Source organism: Athene noctua, chromosome 5 (assembly GCF_965140245.1).
Source record: "Athene noctua chromosome 5, bAthNoc1.hap1.1, whole genome shotgun sequence".
In the NCBI taxonomy this organism is placed as follows: Eukaryota; Metazoa; Chordata; class Aves; order Strigiformes; family Strigidae; genus Athene; species Athene noctua.
In genome coordinates this window covers 21,641,740-21,655,389 of record NC_134041.1, presented here as the reverse complement: position 1 = coordinate 21,655,389, position 13,650 = coordinate 21,641,740, and the positions used below count along the sequence as shown (strand labels likewise).

Genomic DNA, 13,650 nt, shown 5'->3' with positions numbered 1-13,650 from the left:
TTACCTTTCAAGGTGAACATAGTGGTGAGAAAGAACATTCTTAATCATAACTACAGTTTTTGCATATATCTCTGGACCAATCAACTTTGAGAAGTACAATTTGGCACGAAGAAAATATCCAATTGGCCACAGCCATTCCTAACCAAAGAATGAAAAGAGATTATTGTTATAGTTGTTAGTTTGAAAAGGTGACAGCATTTTTTCTAAAACTGAAGAAACTGGCTCTTACAGGTCCTTGGTGATAATTAAAACCTCTGGCTACATTATAGTTGTCGTTGTCAAGAGCATTATCATATACTCCACAGTAAACCATATCACTGCAAGAAAAAAGAAAAAAAAATACAAACAAAGTCTTAACAAAAATGATGCATAGAAATAAAAGTAGAAGTGAATCAAAAATTTGTCATGGCATTTACATTTAATGATGGTTAAGTTAGGGAGATCTCCATCAGGTTCTGTATTTTACATGACAATGAAATTCCAAATATCGTTTAAACTAGTAGGAAAATGGTTAAAGTCTTGGAATGACTTGAATTCATAACTTCGCCCTTATGCTGTTAGTCAAACTGTAGTGCGGTGCACTATATCATATCTAAGTATCTATCAAGATGCAAATTCAGAATCTTTTATGATACCAAATTTGACTTGCTTACTGTGCAGCATCCAAAAACACCTGGTGATTTTTCTATGTAAATCAATTGCATGGACTTTCAGAACAGCAAAATAATTGTTCTGGAAATACTTATTACAGCCTTATTTCACAGGTATCTATGATGATTTTAACAAAGGAAATACTATGCCCACATATCAAATAATTCCTAGTGTCATGTTTTGTAGGTAACACTCATATTTCTACTATACTTACTCAGGGTCTAAAGTTTTCATGCCTAACGGACCAAGCAGTTTTTCCTCTGCTATCTGCAGAGCTTTCCAAGCTCTCTCAGGTGTGAACAACTCAGGGGCCTAAAAAAAAAAGATTTAATGAGTAAACTCTGTGTATGTACACACATAAGACTGCATATAAAAATGTAGGAGACCACAAAAGGCCTATGTTTTTTTATTACTGGATCAACTTCTGGAACCTATAAGTCATAGTAAGCCAAGAGGACAGAAGCTATCCAGTGCGTTTTAAAATTTTTATTTTAAATACCTTTTTCCAAGTATTATTACTGAAGCTCTTTACCAGCCTGATAAAGACAAACAACCCATGCTTTTTAGCTAATTTGACAGGAAAAGCAACCTCCCAGACCTAACATTCTGAATACAGTGATTCACTTAGGTAAGTCCTGTCAAGGATGTATTTTTAAGAGATACTCCATGCTTTTATTACTGGTCTATTTTGGATAAGAAAAGCTTTCAGAAAGTTATTCTAAGCAATGTGTGTTCCTGACACAATGCCATGCAGATGAACCTTACAATCCAACAGTTCAATAAAACCCAAAAATTTTAAATGCAAATGCTTCCCCCCATTCTCCATCACTTACCACAACCATTGCTATGGTAAAATTGGGCCTGAGTTGGTAATCACACCATGGACTTGAAGCTCCATAGCTGTCCTTATAAATTCCACGTTTGTGAACAAGGTTTGGATGTTTTTCATTAGGATCTGCTGGGTTCTCAGAGACAAAGAACAGCCTTTCAAAGTGTCCTTGAATTTTTCTGTTCCACTCATCATAGGTGATAGTCTCCTCCTTTCCTGCAAGATGTTACATACAGGTTTTATTTTCTGAGAATAGCCACAGCAGCAACACCACAAGTATGCTTATGTCTACTTTTACTGTTTTGCTTATTGAAGTCTTACGCAAGATACTCCTAACACAATAAAAGCCATCATAGCATTGCAAAAGGTTATTTCTCTGGAAGTTGTATCATACTGAATATCAAGTCCAACACATGCACAACTTTTTTTTTTTTTTTTTTTTTTTTTTTTTGTTACACAATATTTTCTAACCTGCAGTTAGCTAGGAGCAAACAGTACGAGGTACTATGATCTACAGTAAATACTTAATTAAAAGTTTAAAATTTACAATTAACATTTCAGCATGGTAACATGGCAGGTCTTTTATAGTACTTGATACACATATACTTGCTATTTTGGAGACTGTGAAGAGTATCAAAACATTAGTGTCACTTTTAAAAGCTTTCTCCTTCTGAATTTCTGACACTTAAGATAACAAGAGCAGACCTAGGATCACCTCTCCAGCTAGAGATTCCCCATGTTTAGGCTAATTCTACAGTTCACAGGAACAGCTCACTGAACCTTCAATGAGACTAGAAAAACATCAGGTTTTAATCAGCAGAATTGTGCTAGGGGTATCTTCCTGACCAAGATACACATATATCTTAAATAAGCAGTGCTTCTATGAAAAAAACAAAAATAGTAAAGAATTGTACATTAGTTTTACATTGAGTATAGAAGTATTACCTGATTTCTTAAACTACAACTGGAGTATAGCAAAAAGGAAAGTACTACCAAAATTGAAATACAGTATTGCCAGAAGAACAAAAAAACCTAGAAACTCTAACACTAAGCCTATTCTTCAGAAACAAGGCAGAGATCACAAGTAGGAATTAAGACTGGTTTTAAAATAGATTCAGCAGTAGATAAATGAAATTGAAACCCAGTTACATGAGATTAACAACAGTAGGGAGTATATACACATCAAATTGAATGTAAAAAAGTTTCTTATGATTCTGGAACAAAAAAGGTAAGACAGTCCTATAAATATTATTTATATATTGACAGATTATAGTATTGCTGTGCACTGCATTCATAGTTGTCTTACTTTAGACATATATTTTAAGAAATCTTGAAGTGATAGGTAAGTTCATGACCTAACAATCTGTACTGTCTAGGACCAACAAGAAAAAAAAAAACAACAACCAACCCCAAACACATTCAGATTTTGTAAAATAAAATAAGAGAGCTATTAAATTAATTGTTTTCCAATATTATACTTTACCGAAGAGTCAAAAAGGCTTTACAGGGCATGTATATTCCCTTGCCCTAGGTAAGCTCAAAGTAAAGTAACTTTGTAACCACAGCAGTATCCCTCTGAAACATATGAGAAATTTATTTATGTAAATATTCACCAGAAGTGGTTTTCTGTGTTTTGAATATAGGGGGAAAAAAAATAGAAAAGAAAAAGTGTCTTGTGTCATTTTACTTAGCATTCTTGTAATGAATGATGTGTATCATCATAATACATAAACTATCAAATACCCATTTTGAGAAATGGTATTTAGACTCCAAGGTTTCTTTGTAATCCACACCTTAATACATGGAATAAAATACCTGAAATATTGACAAGACAATATCAAATCCTAATAAATTTTTGTAGCAACAAAAGATTTTAATCATACAAGACACTTTCCAAAATTCTTCCCCATTTAAACCTAAGCCTTCTTGAGTAGTTTGATAATCATCCCTGATGTTATATGGCCACAATTTCATCATTTTACTTATTTTTATACTCCAGTAATACAATTATGACATGTGCCTGTTTTTACCATGTCTTTTTACAGTGACTCCATGGAATGGAAACATATTTTTCCCAGATAAATCCATTAACCAGCGAACAGCTGACTTGCACAGGCCAACAATTTCCACAGCAGAGCCATCTCTAAAATAACAATGATAAAAAAAGCCCAAGAATTACTTTAAGGTGGCTATTAAAGTTCAATAAGTAACCAAAACAAAAAATTGTCTTTAAGTACCTTATTTAAACACTTTATTCTTCCCTATTCTCCTACTATTCCCTGTTTCTCCTATATAAGCAACCCAAAATTCTACAGTATTGCAGTGTTTTGTGAATAACAGTTACATCATCATCACTACTGTCATGATTTTCTAAACTTCAGACATGCCTCTTTCACCCATATTCTCTTGAAAACGAAGGGTCCTTAAACATTTCAATCTCTCCTTGCAAGGCAGCTACTCCACCCCTTTGAGTTTTAGCTGCCCTTCTCTGTACCACCCTTTATTATGTCCTTCTTGAGACCAGCACCACACATAACACTTAAGATACAAGTGAATCTTGCAGGTGCAAGGTTTCAAAGAAGCAGAATGATGCCCTCTGTCTTTTTCTAAAAATGTTTACTGATGACATACGGTATTATTATTTTTCATTAGCTTTTTTGGCTGCTGCTGTACACTAAGATATGATTTCAAAAAGATACCAATGACTCAGATTTCCTTCCTGTGTTGTAGCTCAGTTCTGTATAGGCATGGTTTAGGATACTTTTTCCCTAGACACCTATCTTAACTTTATCTACGCTGAAGCTTATGGGCCACTTTTAGGCACCCTCAGTTCTTAGAGTACTTTTGAGTTCCATGAAGGGCCAAGAAAAAGAGAACATTAGCATAAGCAGAATGTCAATTTACTTTGTTTAGATCAGTGGGATTCTACCTGATGAAGGAGCAACAGAATAAAGTGGAAAACAAGTGAGGCTTTCTATCAATGGTCAGGGAACTAGCTTGGTAGTAAACTGGCTAACATACTTTTTTTCCATACAATAGACTAATTTAAAGTGGTATTATCATACCCAGCTAATTTGCACAGTTTTAAGATAATTTTATACCAGCAATTAGGAACATAAAAAAGGATCAGTCTCAAACAACTTGGTCCTCTGATGTTAAAACAGTTCAATACAGAGGTTCTCATCTGCACATGAACTTTGGTAACTTAGGTCATATTTCTGCCATAAGTCAGAAGTGAAGCATTAAAATAAGTACTAAATGCACTTCTTGGACTTGCTTCTTTTTTCACATGATAATCAGGTATCACCCTATGCATAATTTTTGTATTATATCATTGGATTTTACTGTCCAATTGACATAAAATTTTTCTCCAGCATCACCAGTTTAGCCTCTTTAGGGCAGGTACCTCAACCTCTCTTGATTCCGAATTAAAATGCCTAACTTGTTAAGCAAAAGAATGTTTTTCTTCAGTTCTCACCCACAGATGGAAATTGATTTGAAACTGATGCTGTACTAAACTCAAGCTAGGATGCCTGCAGCAGTTTGCCACCACATAGTAAAGATCTTATTTTTAAAATGTTTAATCTCAACTTGAAAAACAGACATTGTAGCTATTTTTCAATTCTAAATAAGAAGTATTCAAACACAACAATCTCCTATAATAAGTCTAAATAACAAAGTACTGCTAGTACTACAAGTATACAGTTTTTCCTAAATTACATTTTACTACTTGAATTCAAGTTGACTCTTTGCAGGGAGCTAAAACCATGCCAGAAGCTGAGGGCTTCACCTGCTAAGAAGAGACCTTTTTATCTTCAAATAAGCACAAAGGGAAAAAAACATTACCATTAACACTTTAGTAGGCAGAAACATTTTAAACATTTAAAGATCACCTCTCAGTTGTGTTAATGGAAGGCATAGTAGTTCTGCAGAGGAACTTCAGTTAAAAAAAAAAATTAAACACACACCCCCACCCAAGCCTGAATTTTGTACCTTGGAGTAGCTGGAATTCCTCTGTTGCGAGCTCTGTCGCTCTCTCCCATTTTATCCATCCAAGTGCCACAATTGAAGCGGTTCCCACCAAAGACAAAGCCAGTTTCATGGTCAACACCTGCAGTTACATTAAAACCTGCCAAGCAAGAATATCAGGTGTTAAGTCTGTATTTCAAACAAAACAAAACCCCAACTGCCCCACCCCCCAGCCCAAACCTCCAAACAAGAGATCTAAGGTGGGTTTCTGAAGGTAACTGTACTTAGAGTGAACTTTTGTTTAAAGATAACTTGTACTATGACGTATAAACAGCTGCTGATAATAAACAATTACGCACTTTTTAAAGATTAAATATTTAGTTGCATTAAACAATTATTTTTTCAAAAATATACTCCACAGCTAGAGGAAAAGTGGTACAAAATATTATCATCATCTTCTGAATTGCATAGCTAGTGTTCTATATGTTACCTTCATCTCTCATGTTTTGATCTATCTGGGGACCAGCATTCCTTTCTCGGAAATTTATGCCTTCCATGTGTCGCTGCATTGCTTCCTGTATTACTTCATAAAGTGGCTGATCCTAGATGGATTATGGGTTTGGATGATATGTGAAAGGCAAGATGAAAAACAAATAGAAAGGTTCTAATGTGCAAACAGTAGCAATTCTTAGCCTCTAGTTCATGATACTTCAAAAATAAAGCATCTAACATTTTCAGTACCATCTTTGTCAATGTTAATACTCTGTATACAATTTTTAATGTAAACATTTTTTCAAGACAAATAGCAGAGTTAGAAATGGATGGATTTTTTTTCCTCCATCCCCAACCCCCTGCAGCTGCCTCATCATGTGATGCAGATGTAATCAGAAGTGCCTAAAATATGGAATTCTTGTGCTATAATAAAATTTCACCATAAGCAACAGATAGCAACAGGTTATCGTAGCTAGAAAAATTCCATCCTTTCATTAAAAATTCATAGTTGTGTTAAATACATAAATCAGAAGTGATCTTTACCATAGTGCCTGCAGGCTGAGGAGAAGAGTCATCTCTTGGGTACATCCTAGAAACGGGACACCTAAGAATATCTAATCCGTTTGGAACAATTTTACAGTAGTCCTGGATACACTGAAGCCACCACCATACAGCATCACGACAGTTGTATCTGGCATGTGTGCCCTGGCCAAGCAGATTGGGAATGAGACCATGTCTTAAAGTCCCACCAAATGCTAAAATGATGTTTCTAGAACAAAAGAAAAATAAAGTCTTGACTAAGTTACTTTCAAAGCCGTTATTGGACCAAATATTATGTGCAAAGCATACAAGTTTACCTTAATAGCAAGTAAGTCAAGGAGACAAACAGGATCTTAAAGACAGATGCCAAATGTTTGCTGTTGAAAGCTACAAATTACTTCATTTAGCATGAACTTCTTTTACGATAAAAAGTCATCTATTCCCTATAAGTTCCCCAACATGAATACATTTAAATCAGTTTGTACAAAACATACAACATCTGCTAATACTAGTTTGCTTTTTCATAGGTAGTGATAAAGAGCCTAAATCAAAATCCCACTGAGGCCACAGGGAAGGTTTTTATTGACATTGTTTACGATTACCCTGGTATCCATTCTGGTGGGTGGGGTGGAATGGGGACGGAGGGCAGGAGTAGATGGGAATTTCCTATTAAAATACAGAGAGGTGACAGCAGCTGAGGTTATGAGAAGTTTCATATGAGAACCGTTGCGCATACCTTGCAGAAAACATGGATTCCAACTAGCTTTAAAAGGGAATATAAACATACTAATAATAATCTTACTGCATGAGAAAGGTAATAGCTGGCCAAATGTACAAAAGCAAAAATACATGCTAATTTAAAATAATTAACTTTTATGTTTGTATTATGTGGTGAGCTCCACACAAATTAAAAGATTAATGAAAATACCTAATCAATAGATCTGACTTACATCTGTCTCATTTGTCAGGTTAAACACTTACAGATATCAGATTGTAACAATCCACAATTAGCTGATTTCTAGTATTAATAGACAAATACTAGCAGTTACCAAAAAAAAAAAAACAAAAACCAAACCACAATAATCATGCAATCATACCTTTCTGTTTAAAATAAAAATTTGAAGTAGCAAGAGAATACTAAGTAAGCAGTTTTAAAATTACTGTTCAGCAACAATGATGCAAGCACATGTGAATCACTTTAAGGACAAGCACTAGTATTACAGGGGTCAAAACTACCTCATCTATAGAGAACATCAGCTTCATATCGGTGCTAAGAAAGCAAAAGAGAATCATTTGAGTAGTATTTTTAATTCCACTCAGAGAGCTGGAATTTAATTCCACTCAGAGAGCTGGAATACACCCAAATCTCTCTAGGGCCATTAAAGTTTTATACTGCACATCAACTGTTTCTACCAGCTTGTGTGTCATCTCAGGTTTTGAGAGCATGCCTGTTTCTTAACTACCTGAAAACCCAGTAAAAACTAACAATAAGTCAGTCTTACCTTGCTTCTAGATAGCGCCCAGTAACTAACATTAGACCTCTCAGTGCAATAAAGGTATCCCTTCCCCAAGAGCGAAAAATTCCAGAAGCAAAGTGAGGTAAACCTAAAAAGAAAAGTCATTGTTCATCTCATTTATTGATATGGTAGAAATCTCCAAGCACACATGTATGTATAAAATAAGCAGAAGAAAAAAAAAATATTCACATGGATAATTTGTTCCTAGATTAAGATATTTAAACAATCTACTAGACCAACTTCTTGATAAAATGTAATAAAACTTCATTTTGGAACAATATCTTCTAGAATTTCAAGATCATGCAACAGAATTTCTCGTAACAGAGAAACAGTCACCTTTAAATTTTTATTAAATCACTTTGAAACTTAACTAAGTGCCATCCTCTAATTAAAAGCAGAAGAAAGAAAACTAACAAAAAGAACTACAAGATTTATAATGCTTTGTTATGTATGAGAGCCATGACATCTCAGGAGCATAACGGGGATACGACTGGAGAGCTAGGAATTTCTTCAGCCCACTATAAAAGGAATTGTGCTTCTCTTTTCCAGCAGCTTCTAGAACTACATCTTACTGCAGACATTATAACATATAACTTTAAGAATGATTCTGACTGATAAACTGTAATAATTAAGGTCCATCCTTGTCTTTTCTTCCATTTATTAACTTTTTCAATCTATAAAACAAAAAATTTCATATGGTAAAGTTTCAAAACATCAGTCTCTTGTGCATGCTCGATAAACAACATTTTAACTTCTACCACTTACTTTTCCAAAGTATTTGCTAACGCTCAAATACAGCTTCCACACCTCCACAATTTTATAGTATATGGCAACAGCACTTGAAAATGACAATCCACATGCAAGTTAAAAATCTCAGACACAACTACCAGTGAGAATGTGAAGGGAATATTTAAAACCCAAACCTTTTAGTATAATTAATCTTTATGACCAATTTAAGGGAACATTGTGCTTCTGTGCTTCTAGGTAACAGTAGAGCAGGCAAATGGAATGTCAGTAAAAACCAGGAACTAAAAGCAGTAAGATTCCATGACAGACAGATGGCAAAAAGAAGAAAATAAACACTCCAGTGAGACAGATGCCAGAGAATCTATGGATGTTAAAAGTTTCTATGGTTTCAGAAAAGGAATGGGCCAACTCAGAACAAAAATTCATTCTCAGCCACTAAATACAGAAGATAATACTTCTGACATAGGAAAGTGCCCAATTCAAAGACTGCCAGATGCTGGCAGAACATTCGGAGGTATAAACACTATTTGCTGACTGCTTTTATACTCTTTCCTTTTGGAGACGGTTTCAAATCAGGCATTCTTCTGGTCTGCTAATGGTTCTTTCTTTTTCTGAGAACTTATAAACAGTAAATTCACTCTTGTACTTCATTACAATTCAGTTCTTAAATTCGTATTTTAAAAAGGTAAACTAAAATCTATTATACCAAGTACTTATTTCAAACAAGTGTTCTAGAAAGAAAGAGAATATATTTGTGGATCTTCATATATGATAAAAGTGGATATAGCTAAAAATGTCTCTAAATAAAGTGTTTATAGGCTCCTACTCTCCAAGAGCAGTAACAAAATGGTTGTCCCCAAGAAGTAATGCTAGACAAAACTCCCATATTTTTAATATGGGCCAATTAAAACACAGGGCAAAAGTGAGGAAAACTGCTACCTACATTTCATACATGGTTGCTGATATATGGATTCCAAGCACAATGGAGACAATTTTAATATAGTTACTAAAAACAGCTTAACTATTTTGGAAGACTTTTTATTTATTTTTTTTTTTATAATGTTGTCCTTACTTACCAGCTGCCAAGGAAACACAACACTGCTCTTTCTCATTTGTAATCTCATTCAGCCTATAGGGAACATCATGTAAGGAAGGAGACAGATCTGGCAGACAAGAATATTTTCCTATCCCACACATCTGGACTGAACCCAGGGAAAGGTGTTTAACAAATGTTGATCCATTCTGTACAAAGCTGTAATTCAACATAATTAAAATAACTTTACATTCAGCAATATCAGTCTATAAAAATGTACCCTTTTTCACTTACAAAACAATATTATAAGTATTATGCATAATAAATATGATTAACTAACAATGAGTTAATATTAGGATTTTGTATTAACTAATTTTGTACATAAGATTTAATTTGTAAATCACTTTTTTCCCAAAAATGGGTGCCCAATATTAGACTTAAATTTTAATTTATTAATGCCAAAAGGAGTGTTTACATCAAATACTTCTAGGAAAAAGAGGTAAAAAAGAAATTGGTTTTGTTTACTTGATGCCTACATACAGGCTTAAGACATCAAAAATATGAGAAAAAATATTTTACTATAAACAAAAGTTTGTCAAATCTAGTCAGTATTTTTAAGATCACCACATTTTTATATATATTCATATATATAAAAAATTGTGAATCAGTAAGTCTGTTAACACATTGTCTAAAATAATGAGACCTGCATTCCTAACTAGTTCATCTCTAAAAAAGCATTTTTTTATAACATATTACTTTCCATGAGTTCACAGTCATACCAAATTCTTTTCCCATTTTAACATTTGTATTTTTACAAAACAATACTGATTTCTTCAGAATGTTCATAGCTAGAATAAAGCCTCCATTAAATCAATCTCCCTTCCCTTTCCAAGAAACAAAGGACAAATAGACAACGAAGATTAAACAGTTATTTGAAGAACTAAGCAAATTACTCAGATAATGAAAGACATTTAGTTTTGTTAGAAAAGAAATGTTGAACAAATCATCAGCATCAAGTACAATATGGTATTTTCTTTTTCCCCCCTGAACTTTAAGGAATCATTGCAGTTGTTCTAAAATACAAAGAAAGCAAAAAAAATTTCCAAAGCCTGGCAAAAAAATGCTGGCTTAAGGTTTCTCCTCATACTGCACAATGCCAACAGTAGTTATAAATTCAAACCCTGGATAGACATCTGAACTCTCAACCTTCCAAACTACCACCATTAGAAGATGGATTTGACACTCACTACCAGTTTTACCCTTTTACACTTGATGAGTATGAAAATACTAAATTACATTCTCCAGCAGATAAAACTCAAAACATAAACATATACCTCTATAGCTCTGATACAGCAAGCATACCTAGACATCTGACGCCATCCCACATCCAGAAGCGTTGTGTATGCACCCACTAATATGGCATCAAAGTAACATGGGATGAGGTAACGTGGAATTCTCTTTAGATAGACAAACATGGCCTTCATCCATTTGCCAACCTAGTAAAATACAATCTCATTAGAACTTGATGACACTAGGGTTCAAAAAAATCAGTGTTTTCAGGATCCATCTAGTTGGAAGTATTTGTCACAGTTTTGTACATTTATTACACCCAAGTTATATTTGGCCAAAGATGAGGTTAACTTCAGTTATTAATAACACCACTTGCATACAACCATTGACATCTAAGAAGTTGTCCATACCAGATATCTGTGGTAGAATTCATGTACCCTCTTGCTCCAAAATATCAGCTAAGAGAGGAATTCTAAGAAAAGTAGTCTATAGGGAAAAATCTGTACTATGACATAATGGACAATAACATCAGCTATAGAAAGAGATTATACTTTGCTACTCTTGTAGGAAAAAAAAAAAAAAAAAAAAATCACAATTATTAAAACTGAGAAGGAAAGGAAAGCTGCAACTCAAAAGGCACCGCCACAACCCAAGTGTGGGAAGGAGGTGTCTCACTGCTTAAAAAGAGACAGGACTGAAGAGATGAAACTTGACATCAGCGATAGAAAAATTATCAGAAGGCTAAATTATGTACAGCCACTAGTGAAAGTGACTGCAGATCTGGGTCTAGGACTCAGGATTCTGGAGCTTCACCACCCTTCTGTCACTGCAAAATATTTGACACCTGGGAAGCATTTCTCCTCTTTCCTTCTAGTACTGTTAAAGAACATAGTGACAACAGACTAGAAAGTCGCTGAAGATTTAAACCTTGCAGATGAAAACTGCACAAATAAAGAAAGTACATGTCAATATATTACCTGACAATACTATACTTTTAACCTGGAAAATATGAAGGGGAAGTTACTTATGTGAACAGTGAAGATGTAAAGTTTAGTTTCATGTGACTTCAGTACAGCTATGGGTACTTTATTTTTTCTGCAAAACAGAATGAGACACTACAAATTAAGAACTCAAAAAAAAAAAGCAACAGTCTTTGAAGAGCAGTAAATCTGGCAAATAACAGACTAACTTCCTTTCTAGAAAAGCTCTGTCTCTGAGGTCAGATTAATCATTTACTTCAGTGCAACACAGACTGCTTTATCCATTCTTCTGCTTTATGTCACTACACTTGACTTCAGGAACAAAATGAACTAAGAATGCTAAAGATTTTATTATTATATTCATTATGTAAGTTACCCAAATCAGGTCATTTTGTGAAATGAATAAGCAATTGCCATGCAAGAAAATCAAACATGACAAAGAAAGGAAAGCACTGTATTATAATGCAGCTATACGAACAGTGTGAATCTTAGGAATTCCTATCTTCTCAGTGCTTGACTCTAAAGTTTTACTATTCCATAATCATATATGCCTTAGTAGTATTTAGGCCCTCTTTTGAAAGTACTTAAAAAAGATGGTTACTTCATTTTTATTTGAGGAAAAGTAATAAACATGGAAGCATCCCATCAGGCGTTTATGTGAGAGCTAACAACCCCTCCATGCCTTACATATTTTTCACTTCTCTTTTACAGTCTATTCTTAAACAGGATTGAGGGAAGAAAAACATATTAACAACTTAATCTCCTACAAGAAATTGCCTAAACAAGAAGTGTTACAGACAGACTGAATTTAAAAATATAATTGTAATTGAAAGTAATTGAAAAGGAATTAGAAATTTAAAACCCCGAAGTCACCGAAGTAATTAATTTTACTTACTTCTGCACAGGCTCCTGCACGTGAAATCAGACGATTACTGACATAATCAATCATCCAGTCTCCAGATCTTAAGTTATCACAAAATGGATGACCCAAATCATTCTTTGGTCTAATGTCTGCCATCACTGACATTAACCCTGCAGATACAAACCCCAGCTCTGTATTAAAAACACACCATTATCACAAACAGCAATTACAATTGAGGAGGAAAAGGTACATGGCAACAGATGCTTTAGCCATATTACTTCTCTTGATCTGCAGAATGAATCAGGATACAACTTAATTGTAGTTTCCTCAGCATACATCCTAGACAGTTATCAAAACAGTTGTGGCATAACCAAGCATGATGGAATTCATATTTAATAAATGATCGACACTCCTTGCTAATCTAGTGACACCCAGAGTTTAATTAATCTAACTTTTCACTGAAGATAAATGTATTTTCTCTTTTATTTTAAAAGCAAGCACATTGGTGTTAAAACACATATTGAAAATTAATTTTGCATCCCAGAATATTGAGAGTGTTTCTGGTTTAGTATGCGATTTCCTGGGTACAACACTGATCAGCAGCATGGTCAAGCAGAGAAAATTTACTGGTTTTTATCCAAACAATGGCACTATCCATGAAACAGCATTAAGGTATGATCTAGATTGTTTTCTCTGTCAAGAAAAAAGTAAAATTGAACTGCTCAATGCTGAAACTATTA

At 34.2% G+C, this 13,650-nt stretch overlaps 1 protein-coding gene across 5 annotated transcripts in view; it reads right to left on the bottom strand.

Annotated features, from left to right (window-relative positions):
• Positions 1 to 13,650, bottom strand: part of AGL (amylo-alpha-1,6-glucosidase and 4-alpha-glucanotransferase) — a 38,874-nt gene that overhangs the window by 4,614 nt on the left and 20,610 nt on the right. For all 5 annotated transcript variants that reach the window (XM_074906639.1, XM_074906636.1, XM_074906640.1 and 2 more), the window contains 12 exons: positions 12,944 to 13,080; positions 11,141 to 11,274; positions 9,822 to 9,997; positions 7,984 to 8,086; positions 6,485 to 6,710; positions 5,940 to 6,051; positions 5,474 to 5,609; positions 3,511 to 3,623; positions 1,485 to 1,696; positions 866 to 963; positions 230 to 317; positions 5 to 138 (listed from right to left, as the gene is read on the bottom strand). In XM_074906639.1, coding sequence (XP_074762740.1) covers positions 5 to 138; positions 230 to 317; positions 866 to 963; positions 1,485 to 1,696; positions 3,511 to 3,623; positions 5,474 to 5,609; positions 5,940 to 6,051; positions 6,485 to 6,710; positions 7,984 to 8,086; positions 9,822 to 9,997; positions 11,141 to 11,274; positions 12,944 to 13,080 — 1,669 coding nt within the window. The remainder of the gene's footprint in view (positions 1 to 4; positions 139 to 229; positions 318 to 865; positions 964 to 1,484; positions 1,697 to 3,510; positions 3,624 to 5,473; positions 5,610 to 5,939; positions 6,052 to 6,484; positions 6,711 to 7,983; positions 8,087 to 9,821; positions 9,998 to 11,140; positions 11,275 to 12,943; positions 13,081 to 13,650) is intronic.